A 22,806-nucleotide genomic window follows, 5' to 3' on the forward strand; every position below is an offset into this window, starting at 1 on the left:
GAGAGAGAGAGAGAGAGAGAGAGAGAGAGAGAGAGAGAGAGAGAGAGAGAGAGAGAGAGAGAGAACGATCACCTGGGCAAGTCACTTAATTCTTGGTGTTCTGCAATTCTGACTCTTAAGTTATAGAGAGAGATAATCTGCTTTGGTAGAAGAAATTTCCTTAACTTAAAGTATGGATGAATCAAAAGCCTTGTCCCTACCTATATTTTTAAAATAAATAGATATTCAATTATGCCTTTATTTAACGTTTATGAACACATCAAATTAACATGTAACTATGAATATATACATACACACACAATATTCACAGAATTGTAGGCTCTTGAGTAGACATCCTGTTATGAGAACCCAAGGGTTGTTGGCTTTTAGAGGTGGAAAACATTCATCAGTGTCTCACTGGAAGCTCTGTGATCCACTGGGGATGAAGCCCTGGAGAATGTTTTACCAGTTGTGTTTTTGATGCATCCTCAAATCACTGTATAGAATACTCCAAGTATTTCTTCTCCACGGAGAAGGGTTATTTAAAGCCATCAGCATTTGGAGAAGGGAAGATGACATCAGTGAATCCATCAGTAAACATTAATCAAGTATCTACTATGTGCCAGGCACTGTGCTTAGAGCTGAAGATACAAAGAGAGGTAAAAGGAGCTCTCAATCTAATGAGGAGAAAAACATGCAAATATCTGTGTTCAAACAAGCTGTATGCTAGATAAATAGGAAACAATCAAGAGGGGGAAGGTCCTAGAATTAACAGGGATTGGGAAGGACTTCCTTTTGAATTTGAGATTTAGCTGGGACTTGAAGGAAGCCAGGAAAGCCAGAAGTCTGATTTGAGGTGAGACAACCATCTCATTAGTTTACCAAATTGTAATTATGTAAACTAAAGGATTCCAGGTGGCTGTTGGGTGAAGATACAAAGGGGTGGTTGCAGGGGAAAAGAGAAAGGCCTGACTAGAAGCAAAAAACTAGGAAGCATTACTTTTCCCTTTTCCTTCTTGCCAAAAGTAGTAGTACTGGGGAGGAAATTAAGAATGACTTCTCTCAGGCCAGTCTGCTATCTTCCCTGTCCTGGGCTTCTAGGTTTTTTAGTACAACATGGAGTCCATTTTTCACTTAACCTTTCTTTATTCATTGCATTTTTAGAGAAACCTAAAATTCCTATTTCTAAGGAAGGAAATATAAGCAAGGAAGTCATTCGATATATGTTTTTTTTTAAGTCAGCTTTGTCTTCAAGAACCTTAATGGTCAGACTTAAATTAAATTCACTTGTGATCCTTCAGAAGAATTGGTCTGAATCATAAAAGGCCTTTTAACTTTTATTTAAATAATTAATAATATTGCACATAAGCTTTCTTTTCTTAAGTATATTCTCGTAAGTAATTACTTGGCTTTTGTCTAGCACTGTTCCCTAGCACCTGTGGTCTTTATAATGGTGAAATACTAAGGAAAATGGCTTTATAGTGGCCTTTGAAGTTGTAGACTGATGTAGCGATTGGAAATCTAGAAATCTATACCTTTGGGAATATAGGGGGGTTTTTCCCCCAACAAAATAAACAGGAACAAATCAAATAAAAAGAGATTTTGTTGAAAGGACACCAGGGATACAAATAGGAATCTGAACTGGAATCTATTCTAGATTTAGTTGGAGATGAAAGAGAATTGAAAAAGACTGAAGCCCATAGCAATTCCCTCCTCTGCCCCTGTGGTACTTTTATTTATTATTTTTCTTTTTTTAAATTAATTAATTAATTTTATTTTGAATATTTTCTCATAATTACATGTTTCATGTTCTTTCCCTCTCCCCCAAGCCCTCCTAACCTCCCTTAGCCAACGCACAATTCCACTGGGTTTTACATGTATCATTGATTAAGACCTAATTCCATATTATTGATAGTTGGACTAGTTATCGTTTAGTGTCTACATCCCCAATAATATCCCCATCAGCCTATGTGTTCAAGTGGCTGTTTTTCTTCTGTTTCTACTCCCACAGTTCTTCCTCTGAATGTGGCTAGTTTTCTTTCTCATAAGTCCCTCAGCCTTGCTCTGGATCCTTGCATTGCTGCTACTTTTATAACACGCCTAAGGAAAATATTTCTAATTCTATAGATCAAACTTATGCCTAGGGTATGAAATAGAATCATAGAATTTAAATAGAAAGACATCCAACTCCTTAATTTCACAGAGGAAAAAACTATTCAAGGAGGTTCAGTGACTTGCTCAGCTCAGACAGGTAAGGCAGAGGTAAGGAATAGAACCCAGGTGTTTCTATTTCTTTTTCAGTGTTCTTTTTCCTATTCCCATGTGACAGTTCCTGGAGGGAATATAATTAGTCACTTTTTAGAGACCAAAATAAAAATGAGGACCTACTCTTCTGGGTAAGCCAAAACAAAAGATTGGTTTTTGTCTTAAGTTCAATGACAAAGTTGATTTTTTTAAAATTTTAAATCTTATTTTTATAGAATTTTTTTCTTTTGGTATCTCTTTCATTTCCAAATATATCCCTACTGCAACATAAGAGATTTAAAATGAAACAAAGCGATACAGCCAATCAGCACTTTATGCCATTTTCCACACCCTTAGACTTCTGAAAGGATTTGGTGGGGGGAGTTTTGCAGAGGGTAAATTTTGTCAACTCTTTCCTGAAGTCAACCTTGGTCATTAAAAATATTCAGCCTTCAATTTTGTTCTTTTAATATTGTTGTTGTTCTTTTTTCTACTTTCAACTATGAACCAGAAAGACTCTCCAAAAATCTTCACAGATTATTTGTCAGTTATTTGCTTTAGAGGAGTTGTGCCCACTTGTAAAATGGACTACATTATTTCTTAGCCACCTTTCAGATTTCTCATTCTGCACACAGCAGTATGACTTCCAAGCCATTTCTAATTAGGTTTTTCTTTGAAAGATATTAATGGAAGATAGATCCATAAGAGACATTCTACAGTCTTAGAGAAGTTTCAAGCTATTAAAAGCTAACAGTTTAACATTTAATTTTCAAAGGTTCACCCGTGAATCCTTCTGGCCTCCTCTTTGTTTCCTTCTCATTTGGGGATGGACCTTATTACTACATACCACTCCCCATTGGAAAAAAAGAAAAACAAAACCCTTGTCACAAATATGCATTGTCAAGCAAAACAAATTTCCACATTGGTGACATACAAAATGTATGTCTCATGCTGTCTCTCTCACACATTCCTGCTATTCTACTAAAGCATGCTTCATTTTCAGTACTTAGGAATTGTGGTTGGTCATCACAAGATCTGATTAATTATGTTTTTTAAAGTCATATTTTGGTATTATTGTTATATCAAATGTTCTGCTGGTTCTGTTCATTTCATATAAGTCTCCCCAAGTTTCTTTGAAGTTGTCATTCATTATTTCTTACCGTGCAATAAGACTCCATTACATTCACAGAATGTAATTTCTCTAGCCATCCTCCTAAGGATGATTAGCACCCTTTTAATCTCTAGCTCTTTACCACTACATAAAGAACTGCTATAAATATCTCTATTCATATGGATCTTTTTCCTGTTTCTTTGGTCTAAAAGTGGTACTTACAGTGTCAGAGGATATGCACATTTTAATGACTTTTGGAGTATGGTTCCAAATTGGTCCAATTGACTGGACTAATTCACAGGTTCACCAATGTGCATCAATGTGCTTGTTTTCCTGCAGCCCCTGGAACATTTTCATTATGGGATTTTTGACTTTTTTGGGTTGTATCTGCCAATTTAATAGATGCGATAGAACCAAAATGCTTTCACTTGCATTTCCGTATTAGTGATTTGTAATCATTTAATGGTCTGTCAATATCTTGGATGTCTTACTTTGAGAACTGCCTGCTCACATCCTTTGACCATTTATCTCTTGGAGGGTTGCTCATGTTATAAATTTGAATCACCTTCTTACATATCTTGGCTATGAGATCATTATCAGAGAAACTTAGTGCTAAGATTTTTTTCCCAGTTAACTATTTTCCTTCTAATTTTTATCTGCTTTGAGTGTATCTTGCAAAAAAATTAATAATTATATGCAATTCAAATTGTCTATCTTCTGTACATGTCTTTCCTTTATTTGATCATGAGCTTTCCTTTTATACATAGCAAGATCTTGAGGTTCTCCACTGGATAGGCTCAAGTTTATTAAAATGTCCTTCCGAAGAATGTAGGACTACCAACTAAATACAGAACTCTGGTTGTGACCTTAACCCAGGGGACTGGATGGACCCACCATAACAATTTATATTCCAAGTTCAAGGGTCTCTACTTTTTTGAACATTATATTTTTTTGGATTAAAATCAAACAAAAAAAATGTACACAATGAGATGATCTAATGCTGTACCATCTCTAGGAATGCTAAAAGTATTCAAGAATGTAATTCAAGAATGTGTTTTATACTTCCAAGTGTTGAGGTATCTTATCTCTAAGTTTTGCAGTAATTCAAAGACTTAGTAAACAGGGTACTAGAGAGAATTTTTTTCCCTTATCTTTTCCCTGATAAAATTACATCAGTACAAGTGGAAATTTAGTCTGGAATGCCCAGCTCCTTGCTGAATTTCAAGAATAGAGTCAGAGCTACTAAGATTTTCTTTTGTTAATAATCCTGCCTTGGTGAATCTGGTAACACACACACACACACACACACACACACACACACACACACACACACACACAACCATTCTCATTTTGTTTGTTTATCAACTCAAGTATCTAACCATTTGGATAACTGGGACTTGAATCAGGCCATAGGTCTAGGGTATTCATGGCGTCTGTTCCCTAGGTTCATGTGCAAGGTGAATGTAACCTGAAGCTTCTCAATCCTTTCCTGTATCCCAGGGATTTATTCAGTTTCCCCAGCTGTCTTAATTTTCTGTGTTGGCATCCGATGCATGTAACTGGTGCAGCTTTATGCAGTGACCACAGGGCATGGTGCTAGGTAGCCTTTAAACTGGCACATTATTGTCCTAGGCCAGATGTCTAGTTCAGGTATCTTGATCTGTAGGTAATTCCCTGAGTCATCCATTCCTCTGAATTGTTGTTATTAAAATCAGTTTTGCTCTTGGGCCATCTAATGTAAGCATAATGTGCTCCTTATGCATCACTTAACCTCAAATAAACTCATCAATGAGGAATCCAGATGAAGGCATGCAAGTGTTTAAAAGCAGAGAAGATGATTCATAGCCATGGAGGCAGCAAGCAGCTGGTATCCTTTTACCCTCCAGCAGCCTAGAGTTAGGGGGTGTAGACTTCAGGAGCCAAGATTATGTCAGCTTGAGGCACAGGTGCAATAGGATTATGATATTAATTGTTGCAGTTTTCTTTTTAAGCTTTACCTTTCCTAGGTTAACTAAGTATGTACTGTGTTGAGAATCAAGCAGTGAACACATTATTTTGTGCAAGGCACCACCTGGTTCCGTGGGAGATACAATGATGTATACTATGAGGTGTCTCACCTCAAGGAGCTTACAAACAAGCCACAGAGGAGACAAGACATGAATACACTACATTACTAAGTGGTATCCCATAAGGCTATTGTTTTACCACTCCAGAACATTGTCCCATAGATGAGTGGAATAAATGGTCATTAGATTCCCACACTAGCACCACAGAGGCTACTTAATATATCAGACAGCTGATATACATTTCCAGTGGGAAACAATATTGTTGGTTGATGTAGAGCAGTGATTCCCAAAGTGGGCGCCACCGCCCCCTGGTGGGTGCTGTGGCGATCCAGGGGAGCGGTGATGGCCACAGGTGCATTTATCTTTCCTATTAAAATTTTTTTTAAAAACTATTTCCAGGGGGCTAAGTAATATTTTTTCTGGAAAGGGGGCGGGAGGCCAAAAAAGTTTGGGAACCACTGATGTAGAGGCTGGAGCTGTTGACTTGCAAGCTGGAAGCTCTATGAAGGCTGAAGACCTAGTCTTTAGTTCAGTTCAGTTCAACAAGCACCTCACAGAAAATGCATGAGAGATGAAGGACTTGCAGGAGTCCATAAACAAATACAGAAAACACATAAAGGGACTTAATCATCATCTTTGTATCTCCCCCATTGCTCGGCATAGTATTTTGGCCATATTAGGCATTTAATAAATGACTGTGCAATACCTGCCTACCAGTAAGAAACCATATTTATACACAAAGGAGTAGGGCACCAAACCTAAATTCTCTTCCAAAGCTCTACACCCAGGCAAGTACTCAATGTACAGTATGAATCAAGTATGGGACAGGTATTTATTTCTGCATCCAAAAGAAATGCCAAGCGCAAAAGGCTCATCGTGCACGTTGACAGAAAGGCTTCAAGTGGGGATTCAGTAACTTATAGTGACCCTTACAATCTGTTTGAAGACTGACACCTAAACTTCCTCAGGACATAAAAGCAATTTGAAGAACTGCTGAAAAGGCATTTTACATTTCATCTTGGCACTACAATAACTCCCTCAGTGTCTCCATCTTCTGGCAACCCGTGGTATTGGGCATCTTCTCTGAGGAAGAACATCCCCTTCATGCCAATCAGCTTCACTCAAGGGATCTAGGACTTCTGGACCGTTCAGATACCCAAGGTTGCTTCCAAGTATAGACACCTTGAGGCTGATGCTCAGTCACTTACTTGGGAAAGAAAATACAGAGGGGGAAAAGGAAATCAGGGGCCAATGAGCAAGCTTGCCTATAGGAATTTCCCTACACTAGCTGCCATGTGAGAATGGTTATCATGGTACCAGAGCAAGCTTACTTCCTTGAAAGTCTCAGAGTTAGAGGCAGGTAGGTAGCACAGTGAATTGAGTGCCAGATCTGAAGTTGGGAGGACCTGGTTTCAAATCTGGACTCAGATACTTCCTAGCTGTGCAACCCTGAGCAAGTCACCTTAGCCCCAGTTGCCTAGTCCATGCAGGTCTTTAAATCTTATAATTGATATTAGGAAAGAAAATAATGTTTTGTTTTGTGTTTTTTTTTCTTTTAAATAAGGCTTAGGGTTACAAAATTCACCTGTAGGGTTGAAAGAAGAGAAAGTCAAAAGGAACTATATCTCCTTTTAAGGAGTTCAGCACCCTACCCATTTTGGCCTGGTTACAGAGAAGGAGGAAGACCAAGGTGGCATTCAGAATTTTCACAATACCAAAGCAATAAGTTCTTTCAGCAGTGAGCCACTACATAGGTAGAAACAGTCAGGAAATTCATCATCTCCAAAAGCTTTAAACATTGAGTCATGATGTCTCCAGAGTTCCCAGAAATTCCTAGGACAGCTCCAGGCTCAGGTTTTTCAACCTTCCTATAAACCAATTCAACCTCTACTACACTCTGGCAATGTGAACCTGGCCAAATCCCTTAACCTCACTACTCTAGTCAACTCTTGAAGCTATGATTGTTGCTGAGCAGTAGACAAACAGTGGGTTAGGAACCTTACTTATCATGACCTTGATACAGGGAACTCCTGAGTGAGGAAACACCCTCTACCACTTCAGATTGGCACGCTCTCCAACAATCATAGCTTTGAGAATTGACCAGAGAGTAGTGAGGTTAAGGGATTTGGTCAGGTTCACACAACTGGTGTGTGTCATAGACAGGACTTGAAGAGAACCCTGTTTTTTCTCAGCTTCAAAGCCCCCCTCAATCTCATGCTGCTTCCTTAAGTAAATAGGTTTCCTTGGTCCTCTACTATACCACTTCAAATAAATAATTTTTTTTTTACTTTTATGACCTTTTAACTTGTGCTATCTTTCTTGAATTTCTATAGTTCCACCACTTTCATTTGGGTAGTCTAGAACTGCAAAATAACTCATATATGAGAGGGAGAGGAGGATTTCCTCTAGGTTTTTCAGAGCCAGACTGACCAAAACTGGATCAAATTTGATTTCCAGATTGGGTCACGAGGGCAATTTGAGGGTAAAGAGGTCTGACGGGAGCCAAGCTTTGAAGCAAAGGAAACCAATTAGGAAGCTACTTATTACTACATTCATAGTATTGCTTCTAATCTCTCCTTTCTCTATCCCATCCTCCTTACTACTACCATAATAATATTCCTATAGCATTTCTGTTTGTCTCTTCCCCACTCAAAACCCTTCAAAGGTTCTCTTTGTTTTTAGGATAAAATGAAAACACTTCAGTGTGACATTTAAGGCCCTCTACAGTCTGGTTTCAACCAGCCTTTTCTGTCAAAGTCCAAGGGAGAGCTGTCAAGAATCCAAAGCCACACATTTAAAAAAAGACACAGAGAGAGAGAGAGAGAGACAGAGACAGAGAGGGAAAGAACGAACAAACTTTAAAAAAAACCACGGAATTAGAAACTCTTTTCAGCTTAATTATTTATAACGTAGCTTCTCGTGACAGGAAGCATGAGAACCAACCATAAGCAAGAAGCCAGAGCACGAGCCCATCCCTATGTGTACCCTATGGGATGACACCTCTTCTGCCCCTGTCCTGTCCCAAAGACACCCGGACCAAAAAGAGATTGCTTTGTCATTCCAGAGCAGGTCAGTCCCTGAAGAGCTAAGTAGGAGCACATGTAGACCACTAGAAGAAGTCAGAGAGCAGACCCACCCACATACATCTAGCATGAGTTGCTCCACCCTGCCCTTGGGCCTCAGTGCTACCAATTCAGAGATTCTTCTGATTAACTCTATGAGTCACTTCAGTGTGATATGAGTGGGACTTAAGTAGTCCTACTATACTAGTATGCCTCAGATAGTAATGCATCTCCTTCCTTTTTAATTCAAAAAGCTAAAGATTTTATCAGTTGCCTAAAAACCAGATAGTTGGGGCAGTTAGGTAGCTCAGTGGACAGAAAACCAGGTCTGGAGAAGGGAGATCCTGGGTTCAAATCTAGCTTCAGACACTTTCTAGTCATGTAATCCTGGGCAAATCACTTAACTCCAGTTGCCCAGCCCTTACTGCCTTGGAACCATTCTAAGGCAGAAGGTAAGGATTTAAAAAAAGAAGAAGAAGAAGAAGAAGAAGTAGTAGCCTATGATATTCTAAGGCAAATGTGTCAAACCTGTTGCCCACCAACATCCAGCCAGAATTCCTAAGTGTAACCTGGACCACATTAAAATGCATTTGGAAAATGTTGGACAAGATAAAAAATATAAAATAAATACAACATAGGTAATGTTAATGTGTGGTTTTCTAAGTCAATATGTAGCCCTCAAGAATCCCTTCACTTTGGGTTTGATACCACTGCTCTAGGGTAATAATTCCAGGAAGTTGAACTTTCTGCTGCAAAAGAAAGAATATGCAGACATTTGGGAACCTTTGTGAAATTTTTATTCTGTTTGTATAGTTGGAGGGAATAGAATTTTAATTTGAGGAAAAAGAGGGACCAGCAAGAAGGAAAGAGGAAGAGTAATTTTAGCAGATGGAGCATTTGGGGAAGGATAGGCCCAGGTACTCTCTTCACACAAAGAAGCAACATAGGGCCTTTGAGGTACTGGGGGACAGAAGGACAATAAAGGAAGTAGGATTCCCCAGCAAGGAAAAATTTGGCCCGTATGAATCTTTACTTTGCTTGGGGATCTGTAGCAAAAACTGCCCTATATAGTCTGCTTAAAAAACAACAACAACAACAACAAAGCCAAATCTCCTTCTTTCTTGCCTCAGGTACCAAATTCCAGGTGAGGAGTGGGGAGACCTGGAGACTGTGTGAATGCAAAATGGAATGGAACACTGAACAAAATGACTTTAATTGTCATGAATACTAGAAAATTTTGTCTATTTTCTAATATAGTTTTTTTTTAAAATTCTATTTCTGGAGGAGTAGTTAAAGTCTCCCTAATCAAAATATTCTTTTTAGGCAACTTTTTAAGAATACAAATTATAAAAATAGTGCCAGTCAGTTTTCACAAGGGAAATTCTTCATCAAGGGCTTCCTATGTGGATAAAACTACAGTTCTAGTTTTTAAAAAATAATAATGTACTTCAGAAGTTTTAGTCTAAAGATTAAGCTGCTACCATAATTGACCATTTTTTTTGTCTCTGAGATTAGAGTCCTCAAAGGATTTGGTCCACCTGTACCAAACTCTCTAACCATCTACTGAATTTCAAGAAGAGATGCAAAGGTCTTCTGAATGCCCTCATTTAGTTCTAACCCTCGTATGGCACCATTCTGAAGAAGTTAGGGATAGCTGATTAATGTATGAAAGATAAAGCATGTATCTTTGATGTTGACTGATGAATGAAAGATAAAGCATTTATTGTACTTTCTAGGTACCAGGTACTGTCCTAAGCACTAGAGATATAAGTACTAGAAAGAAAGATACACAAAATCCTTAAGGGATTTGCATTCTGAAAGAAAGCAATGCTTAAAGGAGAAATAAAAGGAGAATTGGGGTTTTGAATGTCCAGGATGTGACTTAGACATATGTTCTGGACAACATAAGGTTAAAGCTTACCTATCAAAGCCCAGGGTAGTTTTAAGGGCAGAGTCTAAATTATTCATGGCATGGGGCATGGGGGTGGGCACTTGGCATACATCCTTCAGTTTTCTTTTGGATAACTTCTTATGTAGTAGATAGAGTGTTAGGTTTAGAGTTAAGAAAACTTGTCTTCCTGAGTTTCAGATCTGGGCTCAGACAGTTAGCTGGGTGACTTTGGGCAAGTCTCTTACCCCTACTACATAGTTTCCTCATCTGAAAAATGAGCTAGAAAATGAAATGGCAAACCATTCCAGTATCTTTGCCAAGAAAACTCTAAATGGGATCAAAAGAGGCTGATACAACTAAGCCAACAACAAAAATATTTGGAATTGGATTTTTTAAAAATTTATTCAGCACCTGCTATGTGTAAAGTATATTGGGATACAGAAATAAAAAATGACTCAATATCTGCCCTCTAAGAGTTTGCAATATTCTCTATATAGGGGATACAACACATACATGAATATATATGATACAGAATATCAAGTATTACAGAAAAATCCGCACAAAGTGCTATAGGGAAATTTTAGAAAGGAAAGGGAGGTAGATACAGAGAGGAGGATCAGGGAAGACCTCCTAAAAGAGGTCATCGGAAAGTGGTTTCTGAGTTCCTACAGAGAAGTTTTAAATTGTCTACATGGGAAAGTCCCTATGTATAGAGTAACTAATCAATAAATAAACATTCCAGCAGTAAGGGAATAGTGGTTGTTACTTAACCAACACGTTGATGCCTCTGCCAGGTCAGATGGGAAGAGAGCCTCTTGAAAGTAATTGAACACTCTTGTCAGATAAGCAGCGGGGCTATGGTCAAGCTAAAAATATTGTAAAAATAAATTCATCTTTGAACTTAATTCTCCCCTGCAGGAGGGGTGGTGAGAAAGAACTGACCAAATGTGACACAAAGCAATTATTCCATATTCCCAAGTGTGCATGGAGTCTCTTGATTTTTCCTGAAAACATGGAGGCAGCTCATAAATAGTGTGCAGTATATTATTTTCCCTAAGTTGAAGGTCCGTAAACAGCTCACAGAAAGATTTCAGTGCTAAAATCTTGGAATTCTTTGACATTGTGCCCAGGCACCATGGCAGCTCCCTGTCTCTCCCATTCTAGGCTTATGTGGTATTATACATGCTTCAGTCAATTTCTTTTTTCTTTTCTTTTAAGCCCTTACTTCTGTGTATTGGCTCATAAGTAGAAGAGTGGTAAGGGTGGGCAATGGGGGTCAAGTGACTTGCCCAGGGTCACACAGCTGGGAAGTGTCTAAGGCCAGATTTGAACCTAGGACCTTCCATCTCTAGGCCTGACTCTCAATCCACTGAGCTACCCAGCTGCCCCCAGTCAATTTCTTGATGCCTTGACCACCTATAAACTAAAGTCGTGCTAGGGAAAATCTTAATCTACTAGCTTGATTCCAGCTAAATTAAGTAGGATCATAGAACTGAGAACAAGAGAAAGCCACAAGGGTAGCTGGGTATCTCAGTGAATTGAGAGCCAGGCCTAGAGACAGGAGGTCCTAGGTTCAAATCTGACCTCAGACTCTTCCTAGCTATGTGACCCTGAGCAAGTCACTTAACCTCCATTGTCTAACCCAATACACAGTATTGATTCTAAGATGGACAGTAATGGTATAAAAAAATAAAAAAGAAGAAGTTAGAACTCATCTAGTCCAAATGTTCTTATCCTTTTTGGGTATGGGTACCTATTTGGCAGTCTGGTGAAACCTGTGGACCCTTTCTCAGAATGATGTTATAAAATGGATAAAACAAAATATTGTACATAGGCTTAGAAAAGAAACTAATAATGTGGAAATAGTTATCAAAATACACTTTAAAAAATAAAGTTCAAGGCCCCCAGATTAAAAATTCCTGGGTTCTAGAGTGCAGAATCATCCATTTTTTGGTGAAAGAAATCAGAGCCATTATCTTTCCCTCTAAGACTTTGCCAACCCCCCCACCTCCTACATTCCCTGTAGAGGCAACCCCATCTTCCCCATCCCCCAGGCTCCCAACATAGGAGTTATCCTGGATTCCTCACTACCTCTCGCCTCCCACATCCAAGTCAATGCCAACAATTGTTCATTTCTGCCTTGCAGCATCTCTGTAATATGCCTCCTTCTCTTCTCTGACACTCTCCTCACTTTAGTGCAAGTCCTCAGCACCTCACACCTAGATTATTACAATAGTCTGCTGGAGGGGGGGTAGGGGGGACAGCTCCCTATTGTCAGGACATCCACCATTCAGCCACTCAAGTGATTTTTCCTAAAGTTCAAATCTAACCATATAACCTCCTATGGCCTGTAAGATCAAATACAAGATACTCTGGCATTCAAAGCCCTTCATATCCTAGCCTACCTTTCCAGTCTACTTACATCTCACACCCTGCCATATTCTTTTTAATCCAGTGACACTGACCTCCTTGCTGTTCTAAGAACAAAATAATCCATCACTCTGCCCCAGGCATTCTCCCTGGCTGCTGCCATGTCTGGAATGCTCTCCCTCCTCCACTCCAACTATTGACCTCCTATTTTCTACAGGAAGCCTTCCCCAACCCCTCTTCATTCTAGTGCCTTCCCTCCATTAATTATTTCCTATTTATATTTCCTATTTATCCTTTATAGAATTTCGTTTGTATATATTTATTTGTTGTCTCCCCCATAAGACTGTAAGCTCCTTAAGGTTAAAGACTCTCTTTAGACTCTCTTTATATTTTGGCTCTTAGCAAAGTACCTGACATAAAGTAGATGCTTGATAAATGTTTATTAATTGGTTGATATCTAGACCAACTCCCTCCAAACTAAGACCTAGAAAGGTGAGGGCACTTGCCCAAGTTTACACAGGCAGTAAGTAGTGGGTCTGGTCCTCCAATTTAAAATCCAGCACTCTTTCAGGTAGCAAGATATTAAAGCAGGTAGAGCACCCAGCCTGGAATCAGAAGTACCCAAGTTTAAATCAGGCTTATATACTTTAAGCGACTCTGGACAAGTCACTTAACCCTGTTTGCTTCCATTTCCTTTCATATAAAATGAGCTAGAGAAGGAAATAGCGAACCACTGCATTTTCAAATAGTCTGTCTTTAGGTTTTTTCTTTAAATGAATGATTCTTGACTATCATTTTCATGAACATATAGTTTAAAAATCAGTACTTCAAAACCAACTAATTTTAGAATTTGTGATAATTAGAACAAGAGCTTAGCCTTAAGCTTATCTAGGCACTAATTTAAAGGAGCTGTCTAAGTAGCAAACAGTAAAAACAAGATTTTAAGAGGGAATTTTTAACATACTTGTTTAGTTGTTCACTTGTTGTTCAGACACAAATCTGACTCTTCCTGATCCCATTTTTTGTTTTTGTTGTTTTGTTTTTTCGAAAAGATACTTAAGTGGTTTGCCATTTCCTTCTCCAATTCATTTTAGGGGTGAGGAAACTGAAGGTTAAGTGACTTGCTGGAGAAGGAAATGGTACCCTCACCACCAAGACCTTATCCCTATCAATCCGAATTCCTTGAGGTTTTACTATTATCACTGGAGTTAGATCTTGGTTTTGTTTAGTATAGGATATAGAAGAATTCTGGTGATGGTCACCTGAGAAATAAGAAAATACAATGGTATTTTAAGAATGGAATATTGTAAAGTAGGGTTTATGGTTTTAGAAATATGCATACACATGCACATGTACAAATATACACGTATACACAGACATGCATGTGCGTGTGCCCACACACCACCTCCTCCATTCTTCCCTTCTCTTTCTCCCCCACCTACCTCCCAGCTTTTCAGGTATCCTCTAGGTGTTCTCTTTCCCTTGGAATGTAAGCTTCTTGAAAGTAAGGACTATTTTTTGTTTTCATTTGTATTTCCAACACATATCATAGTGGTGGCATATAAGTGCTTAATAAATGTTCTTCCTATCTTTATCTATTTAATGTCTAAGATTTAAAGAAAACTAACTCTCACAACTATAAGACAAATAACTACACCCCACTGGTTAAGTAGTAAAAGAATTTAAATAAATAATTTTCAAAAGGATTGCTACTGTTAACAGAACTTTAAAAAGTTGTTCCAGGTCACTAATGAGAATGACAAATTAAAGCAATAGAGGTTTTACCTCTCACTCAGTAAATTAGCAAGAAGACAAAATGTGGGAATAATCAATAGTGGAGGAGCTATAAAAAGGCAAACAAATGTATTTTTTTGGTGGAACTATAGTCTATTTTGGAAAGTAATTTTTTGAATTATCAATCAACAAATGATATGCTACACACTGAAGATTGTAGGATCAGCTCCTACCTGGCTCACCAAAAACTATTAAAGAAATAAAGGGTAGAGAGGAAGATACAGATGTATAATGATGGTGATGATGTGTATCTATCTATGATCTCCGCAGCTGCAGTTGGTGGGAGGAACACCTACTACTATTACCCTGACTGCTGCTGTAAGTTATCCCCTTCTCTCTAACAGGTTTGGTTGATAACCTGTTGGAATTCCTTTAATAGCTGCCCAAGCAAGGACCCTTGAGAGGTTAGATAGATGGGTAACCTTTCCAGGCCCAACTTGGGGTTGGATAAATTGGTATCGGGCTATTGATCAGCCTTGGATAACATTCAGGATCTGACTGTATTTGACTCCCTTCCCAAGGGCCATGATAGAAAGACCACTCATGAAGGTACTTGTTATTGAACACTCTTTTATCTATAAGTAGGGAAAGGATAACAAGGTCAAGGATTGGGGATTGGAAACCCTATTGATTTATTATCTATTAGACTAATTAACAATCAGGACTGGAGGCTACTGATCTGGTGGAGGCTTGAGATTTCACCTCTCCCTCTTTATCTGGCCGGACCTGGCCACAGCCAAACCAGAGAATAGGGAAGGCTATTGCTGCAGATGTATTGATGGTCTTTGTTCTCTCAGCTCTCTCACCAATAGTGTTGATGGTTCACTAGCTCTCACAGTCCAGCCAGGAAATAGATTCAGGCTTATTCCTACCCTCTTCTTCTACCTCCTGGCCACCCTTCAACCACCCTTCAGTCAGCCACCCACTGCCTAGACTGAAACACAGAGGTTTGCAGAGATCTGTGATCTCCAGTTCTCAGCCTCTGAGTCCAGAGACCTCCCTCAATGTAGCTGTGAGGGGTATATATAGGGTGGGACCAACCGACATTTGCCCCTGGCTCATGGCACCTGGGAACATTCTGAATATCTCAACTGCCATCCCTGTCATTCAAGGTGGCATCCATCTCTTCCCAGATTATTGAATATAACAACACTGAATACAAAGGTAGAAAAAAAAAGTTTAAATAGATCTTGCTTTAGTCCATATTCTAAGCCAGCATTGGTGAAATTTCAGAGATCATGTGCCCAAACTGTACCTTTGTGCTGCCTGTGAGCCACCCCCATTACCCCAGAGAGCAGAGGGAGGATGTGCTCGCATTTGGGCTACTGGGCAGAGGGGTGGGAGATGCAAAAATGTCCTCAGGTGTGGTAGAGAGAGGGAACAGAGCAGCCCCCTCCAGCGAGTCAGGGCACACATCGCACATCTTTGCCAATACAGTTCTAAGCTAAGAATGTGATTAAAATGTCCACATTCTTGAACACTTAGATTCCCTTTCTGGGGATATGTGCTAAGAAAGTCAAAGACAGAAAAAAAGGTCTTACATACTCCAGAATACTTAGAGTCAGCCTTGGTGAAAGCAAAAAATAGAAACACCATGGATTAGGGAATGGCTAAACAAATGAGGAAGAATGAATAATAAGGATTCAGAGAAGCATGGGAAGACATATATATATATATATATAAACTGACTGAGAGTGGCATACCCGGAACCAGAAAAACAATATGCATCATGACTATTTTTTAAAACCCTTACCTTCTGTCTTAGAATGGATAGTAAGTATCAGTTACAAGGCAGAAGCATAGTAAGGGCTAGACAGTTGAAAGCCACACAGTTAGGAAATTTCTGAGGTCAAATTTGAACTCAAGACTTCACAATGATTATTACGATATAAAAGGAAAAAATTAAAGCAAAACTGGACATTGTGTAATTATAACAAGCAAATTTTCCTTTAATAAGAAATGATACCTCCCTCCCTTCTTTGCAGAAGTAAAGGGACTGTTGGTTATGCAAAATTCTGGAATGCAATTTTTTGATTATCAGTTATTGTTGACTTATGTCCAACTCTTCATGAGTCGATGGACCATAGCTGTCTATGGGCCTTTCTTGGCAAGGATCCTGGAGTGGTTTGCCATTTCCTTCTCCATTGTGCCAGTAGATTATTTTGTCAGGCAATCAGAGATTAAATGACTTACCCAGACTCATACAACCAGGAAGTGTCTGAGGCCAGATATGACCTCAAATTTTCCTGACTCCAGACCCATCACTCTATCTGCTGAATCACTTAGTTGCCTTCTATCAATCAGTCCATTGGTTCAGTCAAATAATCAATCAATCAATCAATAATTTACTTAATTATGGCCATTATGAGCCAGGCACTGAAAATTAAAACAAAAAAGAAGTAATCCTAAGTCTCAAAAAGCTTTTATATTTTATCCTAAGAATGTAATTAAAATATTAAAAATTTCATTCTTGGTATCAGTTAATTAACTGCTTTTTCCCCTCCCCCCATTTTTGGTGCAGGGATGGCTCACTTAATGGGGGCAGGGGAGGGGGTAATACATTTGAAAATTAAGGTGAGTATTAATAAAAGTATGTCAATAAAATTTTTTTACTAGAAATACAAATTCTATTAGCTTACAGTCCTTTTACTCATAAGACAAATTGCAAAGTTTGGACTTCTTTTTGAGTATTAAAAAAAGCATATGCTAGCAATTCATTTCTATTATGTTTCTCATGATTCTCTATTTTTTTTTCATTTTTCCCTGAAATGTCATTGTAACATATGCTCTCGTTTAGGTGAGATTTAACGAAACTTGCTTCACATGCAGATATGTAGAGTTTTTTCCAACTTATTAAATGGCATTGGTTTAAAATATTTTAATCTAAGCTTGTGTGAATAATTCTCTCCTCCTAGGTTTCTATGTCTTCATAGCAATTGCAACACAGGGAGCACAAATCAGATGCTAACTTTAAATGTTTTAATATTCTGACCCTATATTATGACCAAAAGGTTGAGTTTTCCTTTTGTGTATATGTTAACCTTTATCTCCTGCTTGTTTTCCATCATTTAAGAGGATCCTAACAGAATTTATCAGAAAAGGCTGAAATTAAGCACTAGTAAAATATGGTCATCATGCTCTTTTGATTAAATACAGTACCATTCATTGGTGTTTATTTCATAGTAGTGTTTTTTTTTTTCTCCTCTTTTCTAGTGGGATCTTGTGTGTGACTCTGCCTGGAAGGTCCATATTGCTAAGTTTTCCTTACTGGTTGGTCTAATCTTTGGCTATCTAATAACCGGATGTATTGCTGACTTGTAAGTACCAAATTTATCTGGAGAAACCTTGTCAATGTGGTTAAATTCTCTTCTGTACTATGTTTTGATTCTCAAAGCAGAAGCTTGAATCAGTTACCTGGGTAATTCAGAACAAAAAGTATTCACTAAAGGAGCAGTTCACAAACTTTTTCATCTCAGGACCCATTTATACTCTTTAAAATTATTGAGGGCAGGAGCAGCTAGATGGCTCAGTGGCTAGACATCCAGGCTTGACAATGGGAGGTCCCGGATTCAAATCTGTCATTAGATATTTCCTAGCTAGGTGGCCCTGGGCAAGTCACTTAACCCCAAATGCCTAGCTCTTAGCTTTTTTTTTTTTTTTCCCTTGGAACCAATACTTAGTATTGATTTTAAGACAGAAGGTAATAGAGGATCCCACACACAAAATTTTGGTTTATTTAGGTTATATCTATTATTTAGATCCTAAATATATATAACCTAAAATTCTAAATTTTAGAATTAAATATTTAGAAATTAAAATCTTCTAGTGTTCTTATGAAAATAGTTTTAAACTAAGGGATCCCCAGGTGTATTGATCTTATGGAGTCCCAGGAATCCCCAAACCACACTTTGAAAACCATTAAACTAAAGTATTATATATATGTACATATATACATAAATATATACATATATTACATATATAAAGTATATAATACAGACCATTTTGAAATAAAACTTGAAGATGATAGATTATGGTCTTCCTAAACATAGCTGCTATATATCTTCTTCTTCCTCCATACTCATGTATCTCCTAGCTTCCATTGTCAATATAGTAATATTAATATTCTACACTCCATTTTAAAAAATCCTTTGGCTCTTTGCTTAGCACTATGCTAAGAAAGCTATAAATAAAGGCTTAAAAATGTTTCCTGCCCTCCACAAGCTTCTGCGTAGGTGGAGGAGAGAAAACTACTCATTATACATCAATACTCAGTCACATAACTGCTAGGTACAATGAGAGATAGTAGATTGATAAATGCCCATCTACAACATTTGTTATATTGTTTCAAAGGAAGTGATCTTGGTAGAACCTAGAAATCCAGGAAAGCCAATGTCAGACTTGGGTTCTACTTTAATGTATGACATTTGTATAAGAAGAAGGAAAGAGGGGGCAGCTGGGTAGTTCAGTGAATTGAGAGTCAGGCCTAGAGACAGGAGATCCTAGGTTCAAATCCGGCCTCAGACACTTCCCAGCTGTGTGACCCTGGGCAAGTCACTTGACCCCCATTGCCCACCCTTACCACTCTTCCACCTATGAGCTAATACATAGAAGTTAAGGGTTTAAAAACCAAAAAAAAAAAAAAAAAAAAAAAAAGACTAGCTCAATGAGAAGTCAGACTGGCCCAGCAGAGCTTGTTGAATAGTCCCAGTCAGGTAGACCCAGAATGGTCACTGATAACAGCAGAAGATCTTACACATCTTTCAAGGTATGGTGGACATTTCTAATCATAACAGTATGTTTGGAAATTCCTTTCTCATTTAACATATTTCTCATTTGTTTTTAATACCTTTAATCATCTGCTTACAATTGTGATACTTTTTAACACATTCCTAAAGTTTATTAATGAATTGGTTTTAGTGCCCTCTCTGTACCTGGATACTCTTTCTTTTACCCAAACATCTACATTAGAAGAAATACAAGAATGACTTCGATTATTTAAAGCAGGAGATTTTATCCTTTTTCTGTATCATGGGCACCTTTGGCTATCTAGTAATACCTATGGAGCCCTTCTCAGAATTGTTTTTTTAAATGAAAATAAACACAGAAGATTACAGAAGAAACTAATTATGGTGAAATAGTTCATCTATCTATAGAAGAAGTTCACCGACCTCAGGTTAAAAACCCCTGATCTAAAGGGATAGATTGTTCTGTTCTTTAATTATTCACATGCGTTTTAGGAATCCATAAAGAATGGGGTTAGGAGGATGGGAAGTCATGCTGAAAACGACATAAGGCACCCTGCTTTCTAGAAATACTTGGAAGAGACTTTGTTTTCACTTTGTGCTTGTTCCCATGCCAAAAAAAAAAATGTTTGCATTGGGAAAGAAAAATATCAATTAAAGATGTGGAATTTTATTATGGAGGAGTTCTGAGAGCAGCTCACAGTTAAGTTACACAGCTCTTTCCTCCCAACAACCCTGTGAGGTAGGTAATGTCAACATTCATTATTTCCATTTTATATATGAAGTAACAGGCTCAGCGAGACCATTAGCAACGTGTCCAAGTTTACATGACTGGGAAGTTTGTAACTTGCTGAACTGGAACCTGAGTCTTCTACCTTTGAGTCTAATTGTCTTTCATCTGGACTGTGCCATCTCAGATTAACATGTTTTGGACTTTTCCCTCCATGTAAAACACACATTTCTTTTTGTCCCTGTACCTTTAGCTTCTTAACTTTTTTGGTCCTGGACCTCTTTGCCATTTGGTGTAGCCCCTTTTCAGAATAATTTTTTTTTTAAACCCTTGTACTTCGGTGTATTGTCTCATAGGTGGAAGAGTGGTAAGGGTGGGCAATGGGGGTCAAGTGACTTGCCCAGGGTCACACAGCTGGGAAGTGGCTGAGGCTGGCTTTGAACCTAGGACCTCCTGTCTCTAGGCCTGGCTCTCACTCCACTGAGCTACCCAGCTGCCCCTTGAATAATTGTTTTTAAATGCATAAATAAATAAATAACTAAACGAATACCCAAGACTACAAAAGAAACTAATTCTATTAAACTATTTACCCCAAAAAATGTTTTTATGTTTGTAGAACACCCAGATTTAGAATCACTACATTAAGATCTCACGCTATGATTTAGACATTATTTGCTCTCATAAATACTTGGTGGGTTAAGTTGAACATGATGTTTTGGTTTGCTACAGTGCTGTACACGCTGAGGAAAATAAGGGACAAATAAGGCTGGCTTCCCTTTGCAAGACAGATCAAAAGTCTGATAGTGTAACTTTACTCTCTTTGTGCCCTCTTCTACTTTGAGAAAATCCATGTCCAACGGCTTCAGGTGGCAAAATGTTAGGAGGTGGAAGAGCAGACGTTGTTTGGATTCTGACTTTCTGAGAAACTGGTGTCACCTTTCTCTGGTTGAGTTGGGATGCTCTGGTTTTGAGCCCTACCCTAAGTGACTTTATTGCCAGTCTGAACCCTGCATCAATAAAAAGAACAACATATAAAGAAAACAAAAAAACCTGCCAAGAACTTTTGTTTGGTTTTTGTGGCTTTCTGGAAAGTAGTCTCGAGATCGTGTGTCTATGAAGAAAGAGTCCCCTGTCACAAGGTGGGCTTTTGGAGGTCACGAAGAACAATCCACATTCAAACAGCAAGCTTTTTTTTTTTTTCAATGTTCATTTTTGGACCAAATTTGCCCAATAATAATAGTTTCCATCACAGAATGCTTTATAAATATTACTTCATTTGATCTATACAATGACCTTGTGAGATGGGTGTTATTATTATTATCCCTATTTTATAGATGAGGAAACTGGTTCAGAGAGGGTAATGATTTGCCCATTGTTACCCAGATAGTAAGTTTTTGAGGTATGACTTGAATCTAGGGCTTCCTAAACCCACAGCCAGTGCTCTCGTCACTATACTTCACTGGTATACTGCTATGTAGATGCTTATTTAACAGTGAGCAAAATAATACTAACATTTACTTATTTCTTAGATGACAGCTTTTTGTGGGAGAAGTCAATGTGCTTGACCACAACATATTTAAAAAACATTGAATGTTTCTTAATGACTAGAACAACTCAAACTGTGTCATGATGGGCCTGGTGGGCCTGAGAGAATAGGAACGCAGGTGTGAAGAACAAAACAGACCAGACCAGAAGAAGCACAGAAATACATCAAGAGTACCTGATTTGTTGCCTTGCAAGGACAGAGTGTTTGCTCTTTCCCCACATCAGGCTTATATCCTCCTAGCATCATTTCCTCATTAGCAGGATGGATTAGTATTAAACCCTTTATACTCACTCTGCCTGCCTTGTGACCATGGGCATGCATTTGTAAGTCAGTCAGCCAGCCAAGGTTAAGGGTGCAGACAGCAGACAAGTTAATTGACCAGTGCATAGACTGAATGAACAACCTTGGCCTCATTAAAATGGTGTTCTAATCAACTGAACTAAAGTGGCCAACTTGGATGGTAATGAGCTATCAGCCGGTATGTTCAAATGTTCCCCATGAAAATCTGTTCAGATTCTTTTGCCATTTTTTAAAATAAATCTTATCTTCTGTCTTAAATTGATATTTTGTATTGGTTCTAAGGCAGAAGAGTTTTTAGGATTGGTCAATAGGGGTTAAGTGACTCGCCCAGGGTCACATAGCTAGGAAGTGTCTGAATTCAGTTTTGAACCCAGGACCTCCTGTCTCTAGACCTGGTATTCTATTCACTAAGCCACCTCGCTGCCCTCTATTACCATTCTTTTTTTTTTTTTTTTTAAACATTCACCATCTGTCTTAGAGTTAATAATGTTTATTGGCTCCAAGGCAGAAGAGCAGTAAGGGCTAGGCAATGAGGGTTAAGTGACTTGCCCAGGGTCACACAACTAGAAAGCATCTGAGGCCAGAATTGAATCTAGGACCCTCTTGTCTCTAAGCCTGTCTCTCAATCCATTGAACCACCCAACTGCCCCCTTATTGCCATTCTTAAACATTATGTTTCTCCTTCCTGGGTCAGAATCCTGCCGCTTTGGCTAGTCCTTCAGTATAGATCACTTTAATAAGACAGAATGGTCATTCAGCCTCCTGGATGATAGGATGTTTAAGATGGAAGGAGTTTTGTATTTGGTTGTAATTTCATTCAACAAACTTGTCTTTTTGTTTGGCCAATGAATGCCCAGTACCTTGCACAGTAGGCATGCAGTAAAAGTGAATATTAAATTTCTAGTCTGTCAGAAACACCTCTATTCTCAAGGAGTTACTGTCAAGCAGGGGTTATATACATTGTATATTTG

General features: G+C 38.4%; 1 protein-coding gene across 3 annotated transcripts in view; it reads left to right on the plus strand.

Annotated features, from left to right (window-relative positions):
- SLC22A23 (solute carrier family 22 member 23) overlaps positions 1–22,806 on the plus strand; it is a 274,005-nt gene that overhangs the window by 42,499 nt on the left and 208,700 nt on the right. For all 3 annotated transcript variants that reach the window (XM_044668041.1, XM_044668059.1, XM_044668049.1), the window contains exon 2: positions 17,731–17,834. In XM_044668041.1, the coding sequence (XP_044523976.1) occupies positions 17,731–17,834 (104 nt within the window). The remainder of the gene's footprint in view (positions 1–17,730; positions 17,835–22,806) is intronic.

The sequence above is a fragment of the Gracilinanus agilis genome, chromosome 1, assembly GCF_016433145.1.
Source record: "Gracilinanus agilis isolate LMUSP501 chromosome 1, AgileGrace, whole genome shotgun sequence".
In the NCBI taxonomy this organism is placed as follows: Eukaryota; Metazoa; Chordata; class Mammalia; order Didelphimorphia; family Didelphidae; genus Gracilinanus; species Gracilinanus agilis.